General features: G+C 42.5%; 1 protein-coding gene across 1 annotated transcript; it reads left to right on the top strand.

The window, feature by feature from the left end:
* The first annotated feature begins 3178 nt into the window (after positions 1 to 3178).
* Positions 3179 to 5206, top strand: LOC129742914 (uncharacterized). The gene has a single exon (XM_055734854.1). It carries the CDS (start codon positions 3179 to 3181, stop codon positions 5204 to 5206), a length of 2028 nt encoding a protein of 675 aa, XP_055590829.1.
* The last annotated feature ends 1626 nt before the right edge of the window (positions 5207 to 6832 follow it).

Genomic DNA, 6832 nt, shown 5'->3' with positions numbered 1-6832 from the left:
GCTCTTGCTTTTGATGAATTTTTTACGGGGGATTGTTTTCGTGACTGCTTCTGTTGTTTTTTCGATAGGAAGATTTCTTTTTGTCGTTGTTTATGCTGCTGTTTTTTATGCTGTTTTCGCCTGGCTTTTTCCGCGGCCTTGACTTGAGCCGCACGCTTCCTTTTCCTTTCGTCGTATTCGTCCCAGTACTGTTGAGGTTTCCAAAGCATTTTGTTTCCGATTCGTCTCCAGCCGCTAGACGAAGTAGATGGATTTATCCTTGACGACGAAGCAATTTCCTCGGCTAGAGTTGGTCCTGAGTGGTGTTGATGATCGGCCGGTTTGGCTTTCACAGCGTCGTGAATGGACCGTAATTCATCAATAAGGTCCTCGTTTACACCTGGATTCCTCACTGTAGCTCTTAACGCGTTCAGTTCTACCGCGATGGACTGGAGCGTAGGAGTGAGCTCCTGTTCAAAATTTATATAGCAGCTACGGTGTTGTTCACCTATTTCCAGTTGTTCCACCTATTTTGATGTTCAAAGAGAGAGCATCAGTTTTGTGCAAAGCTGCCCATATTTGATAAACGGTCTAATATGCCATTTTTTCAAAATGGAGAAAATTGTATCATTTGATAGCTTATACTCTACATAATATCCCCACTTCATTCATTTTTCAAAAAATCCATTGGTGGAGGCATACAACCCTAAAGAAAATTTGTCTAATGTGCAATATATTTGATAAATTGTCTAATGTGCATGATGTGTTGAATCATCCTTCGCAGCAACCGGTGTTTTTGTAAAGAAAGTTTTCCTAATCCCTTCTTGTTGTGATCTTGTGGCTTGGTGGTTATGGACGTGAGCAATCGCAGCAATATTTGAAAACGTATGCACATTAGACAAATTCGGAGCTATTTGTCAACTTTTGTTCACGTTATATTTGATAAAATGGCTACTGAGATTGAAATTATTTTTTTTCATAAATTCTTTATCTTAATTTGCAATTTAACTCAACCGCCTATGTCCTACACATACAATGATTGTTATACACATTAATCTACTTTATTTTGAGTATTATAATGCAAAAAAATTGTTAAAACATTTATTTTGCGTTTTTCTGTGCCACCGTTCATGGCACATTAGACCGTTTATCAAATATGGGCAGAAAGAGAATGAGCTGCTATTCCCAAGCACCATTCTTTTGACCTTTGCACAAAATTGATGGCCTCGGTCAATCACGGAGTAGCAACCATTGGCGATGTGGAACTAGTTCTACTGAGCCACGCCAGCGATCATGGAAATCCAAATGTAGTTATCTTTGACATTAAATTTAGGAAAACAATCTCAACATCCATTGCTCAAAAATTGTATGAAACATTTCGGATTCAATGATTCAAGGTGGATGTGATTAGTCAAACAAGCTAAGCTAAGCTAAGGGGGCATCCATAAATTACGTAACGCTCCTAGGGGGGAGGGAGTATGCTCGAGTGTGACGAATTGTGACATAGAGGAGGGGGGGAGGTATGCTCATCGTTACGTAACGATTTTTTCCTTAAAAACTTCAGTTTAATCGTAGCTATTTTGATGTCATGCATTTTTTTCAGAATGATAAGCAAACCAATATCAGCTTAAAATTTTTAAGCTTCAACATGATTGAAACTGGTTTGTAATCTTTCCTCTTTAAAGATTCTGAGATAACTTCTTAAAATGTGTATTGAATATCCGTGAAATAACCATTGGAAAACCGAATATTAAGTACATTTACCCCTAACAACTCAATTCAACCTTAAGACGGAAATTTAACTATTTTTTTCAATTGATTAAAAAAATACGGTTTTGATTATTCCGACGAATATTACTAAGTGGAGTATATTTCGCTTGCATAATAAGTTATGCTCCTTGAACAAAATAAAGTAAACAATGTAGATGAACAGTTAAGATGCACAGAGTCCCTCGTAATGAGGCAATTAAATTATTTTATCATAGAGTTATCATCAATGAGTACTAAGAAGCGATTTGGATAGATATTAATTCCTTTTTGAAGTTCGTTTAAAAATTGTATGTTAAAATCTTTTTTACCTTCGAAAATCAGTATTTAAACACATGAGAAGATGGAGGGGGGGGGGGTTATTATCAGCGTGACGTAATTTTCATAGGGGGGTACGTCGAAGCGTTACGATTTGTGACATACTGGGGGGAGGGGTCAAAAAGGTCCTTTTTTGCGTTACGTAATTTATGGATGCCGCCTAAGCTAGTTCCGAAATCAGGTCCAATAAGTTGTGGCAAATTAATCGCCAATCATATTGTGTTGTGTGCGGAAGAAAACTTACACCGAAGTGCAAACAAAATCTCCCCCCAAGCGGGCGATCAGCTGTTCTGCCAGCAAGAGTTGTCGACTTACCCCGGATTCCTGTGTTGGTTGATGCCGTCGGCTGGAAACGGAAAGAAATCCCTCGAAATCCGAACCCCCCCATCGGCCGAGCCCGAACATTTGGTCCTTCGAAGCCGGATTCGAGGACAGGAAGCTCATCTGGACCAGCAGAGGAATCGAAATTCGCCATCTTCCGGGAGCGCAGTAGCAGCTGTGGTTTGTATAACATCCACGACAAGTACAAACAATTTGCAACACAGTACAGCGCAAAAGTTTTGCAACACGAGAAAATTTCAAAACTTTTTAATGAAATTGCATTTTGTGGTCTATACGGCGAATTGCAAGTGCATTTAGGGTGGTGCACTCTACAGTGTCGTTCATAATTATATCGACACTTCAAAAATTGGATTCTTCGGAAAAATTAAAAATCGCTTCTGGTGTTCATTTTGAGGCGATTGTATCATTACTGGGTGGCGTTGATATAAGTTGCTGATTACAGTACTGTCCAAAAGGATAGCAACTCGAATAAAATAAGAATATTTTGGAGATTTTTATTTACAAATCATCCGAAAGTCAATCGTTGGTGGCATTTACGGTCGTTTTGGTGTTTTAAGTGTGATTTGAGTGGTGTTGAGTGATAGCTAGAAAGGCGGAGAAAAAATTAGCAGAGGACCTTTTGACGATACGACGAGCATGTGCCGAACGAGATGTGGTGGAGAAGTTCGTAGCGGATTTCACCTATGAAAGGGATTGTTGCCAGGTTGCGGTACGTTTGGAGGCGCTCAACAAGTGCAACGAACTCTTCTTGAACGTGCAGAACGACATCGAGATGGGTGACAGCGAAGAACGGTTTGAAACACACATGGGATTCCTTGCTGATTTTGAGGATCGATTCTGCAGGGCTAAGGGTTTTTTGCTGTCCAAACTGGAGAGTAGGGAGCATCCGTTGAGTTCGACGATCATCCACGCATCGGCTTCTCATAGCATGTCTTCCAGCTTTCAACCGTTCGAGTCTGTGGATATCCAAGCCGATAACTATGCGTCGACGTGCGACGCATTGAAAAAGCGCTACGACAACAAGCGATTCCTCAGAAAGGAGCTGTTCCGAGGCCTGTACAACCTTCCACCGATCCAGCATGAGTCAGCACAGGACCTCAACACACTGGTTGATGATTTCCAGCGACACGTCAAGGCACTGGGGAAGTTAGGTGAACCGATAGATCATTGGGACACTCCGCTCATCTTCATCCTGACGAATAAATTGGATTCGGCGACGAATCGCGCATGGGAGCAGGATACTCTACAGAAAGATAAAGTGAAGTACGACGAGCTCATCGAGTTTCTCGTCCACCAGGTCCGGATGTTGAAATCCGTGGACAGCGATCTCCAGCATCGATCCGCAGCGCCCACCGTTTCCAAGGTGGCCGGACAAATCCCGAAGAAACCAGCTTTCATCCGATCTGTTGTGAACACTGTCACATCCCGAACTCAATCTAGCACTTTGTCATGCCACTGTTGTTTGAGAACACATCCGCTTCACCAATGTCCACCATTTTCAAACCTGTCAAGCTCCCAACGGCGAGAGCTTGTGACACAGCACAGCCTTTGCTGGAATTGCTTTCGCGCAAACCACCAGGCAAGATCCTGCAAATCCAAGTTTCTGTGCAGGATTTGCCAAGCGAAGCACCATACGATGCTGCACGACCCAGCAGCACCACCGAATGAGTTCTCACCCGAGAGATCACAGCTCACACAAGGGAATCCAGGTCCGAGTGGTTCACTCAAGCCACCAACGATAAATCTATCCGTGCATTCAAATTCGACGGTTCTGTTGGAGACAGTTTCGCTGTTAGTTGTCGACCGATACGGCAGAAAGATTCCAGCACGAGCTCTTTTAGATTCCGCAGCAATGTCCAACTTTATCACCAGGAAGCTGGCGAACGAGTTCGCCACCCGACAAACACCCGTGGACATCGCAGTTGCCGGAATTGAAGAGTCAGTCAAGCGCATCAGGAACAAGTTAGCTGCCAAAATCGTATCCAGGAACAACGACTTCTCCACCACACTCGATTTCTTCGTCATGAAGAAGCCAACCTCCCATCTTCCCACATCCTTGATCGATTCAACTGCCTGGAGAATGCCGAAGGTTCCATTGGCAGATCCTCAGTTCAACGTTCCAGCAACAATCGACATGATCATCGGTGGAGAATGTTACCACGAGTTCCACACGGGCGTACGCCACTCTCTTGGTGATAATTTTCCGTTTTTGGTGGACACCCTCTTTGGCTGGACAGTTTCTGGAAAAGTGGATTCCAGCTCCACCACTGCACCGCGAGCGTGCTTCCTCTCCACCGTTGATCAAACCCGAGAAACGATTCCTGAGGAGTTCCGGCCAATGGAAACCGCCGATGGGAGCCTGAGAACGGAAGCTGAACCCTCCACCACTCAAATCCACAAAAAAGGATCCGTCGCCCGCCATTTCCGGCCCAATAATCCTAAAACCACCCTTGGAGATTCGAACACGAAGGCCACACAACGAAACTCCACCAGAAATGCACACCACAAAATCCCTGGAAGTCACGCTCAACCCGGAAAAAAGCACGACATCGATCCTGTTGACGACAATCCACACTGCTATTGGCCACATCACCCGGTGCTCAAGGAAGCCAGCAAAACCACCAATGAACGCGTGGTATTCGACGCATCCTGTGAGCCAAATTCAGGGTACGCGCTCAACGATACGCTGCTCGTCGGTCCCGTCGCTCAACAAAGTCAACTGTCTAACACTCCTTCAAGCGCCGCTAAGGTCAACGACGAAGGAGAAGACGCTGCCTGTGGATCAACATCTTTTAAATAAGTGGTCGTGAATCTCGGTTTTAAGCTTTTTTTTCCTCAGGTTTAAGCTTTTTTTGCCTTGAGAGCATAGGAGACGAAAGCTTAAATCTGAGGAAAAAAGCCTAAATCTGTCAAAACGAGGGGAAAAAAAGGGAAATCTGAGAGATATGCTCCATACGGTTTGAATAGCGTTGCCGTTGCCTGAGCAACCCATGGGCCTACTGATCTTTCCTTATGCGAGAACAGTTCTAGCGACGTTGCCAATTTTTTTCAGATTCGCTGCGAATAGTTGCTACTTGTCGATTTTTTCGCATTTCACATTTTATCTATTCCGCGTTCTTACTTTTTTGGCCAAGTGTCAATTTTTGAACCGTATTTTCTTGTTGTATTTTTTCTTTTTGCCAATGATTGTTTGTTATACGATTTTAATCGCCGTGATTTTCTAAGACTATAATTTTAATGGCATGTGCGGCGGAATGAAAACTAGAATCTGAAAAAAAAAATGGCAACGTCGCTAGAACTGTTCTCGCATAAGGAAAGTTCAGTAGGCCCATGGGTTGCTACGTTTTTGCTCGTTTGAAGTGTGCGTAAAAACACGCTCTCAAACCACTGGGCTCGCTATTCATGGGAATTCTCTTTCTGAGTTTCTCATGTATAGTTAGCTAGTGCAGAGCAAAGGCGGGAGCAATTCATGGGAGCTTTTCATCAACATGCCCTCTAGCCTAAAATTTCAACACCTATCAAGCTTTCTCCTATTGGCGCACTAATGCTTGTCTATCCACCTTTCTTTCAAATTTCTATAAAATAAATTCTCTCTAGTTTTCATTCCGCCGCACATGCCATTAAATATACAGTCATAAAAAATTACGGCGATTAAAATCGTATAACAAAAGTGAAGTTCATAAAATCATTATAAAATTTTCTGAACTTGAATATGAAAAAAGATAGATACGAAGTTTGTTTTTCCATGAAAAATTATCATCATTTTTCTAAGTTCAAATGTGCTGTAAACAGTGTAATTAACACTGTGCTTGAACAACCATAAAAATAGGAAACGGCTGCTGGAAATTTTCAGCTGATGGGCAAGACGAATGTAAAATTACATTACTTCTTACAAATCCACCCGCATTTCGTAGTAGGTATGCATATCTTGATCGTGCCCCTACGGTGCAATTGGGATGTTACGTTTGAATTTCTTGCAATCTGTCAAACTTTGAACCTCGGGTTCATATTCAAATGATTAAGGGAGCACCAACATGAAATCAACCAGAAGAAGCGTAACTCCGATGCCCTAATGGTGGACCTGACACGGTTTTGTACCTACAGCAGCCGTTCAACATTTACCGCTTGTTTGTACAATATGCTAGAAACAACGATTGCAATTGCACCCAGAATTTTGTTTTAATATTCAATAAAAAAAAGTTCAAATTGTGAAGAAGCTATTCAAAAAAGTTTGTTCACGAAAATATTGTAATAATTCAGAATTTTAGAATAAAATTTTGAAATTTATACCATTCTTTTAAATATTGGTTGGGTGCATCATCTGGATCCAAGAGATGCATAGTGACTGAAGAAATTACGTGCCTCCGTCGAAAGATTCCCGGAGATTCGTGCCATCAAACCGAGACTCGCGTTGCGTTGTTGGTGT

The sequence above is a fragment of the Uranotaenia lowii genome, chromosome 2 (genome assembly GCF_029784155.1).
Source record: "Uranotaenia lowii strain MFRU-FL chromosome 2, ASM2978415v1, whole genome shotgun sequence".
NCBI lineage: Eukaryota > Metazoa > Arthropoda > Insecta > Diptera > Culicidae > Uranotaenia > Uranotaenia lowii.
Note: the sequence above shows the minus strand (reverse complement) of the source record. Positions and strands in the feature narration are given on the sequence as shown.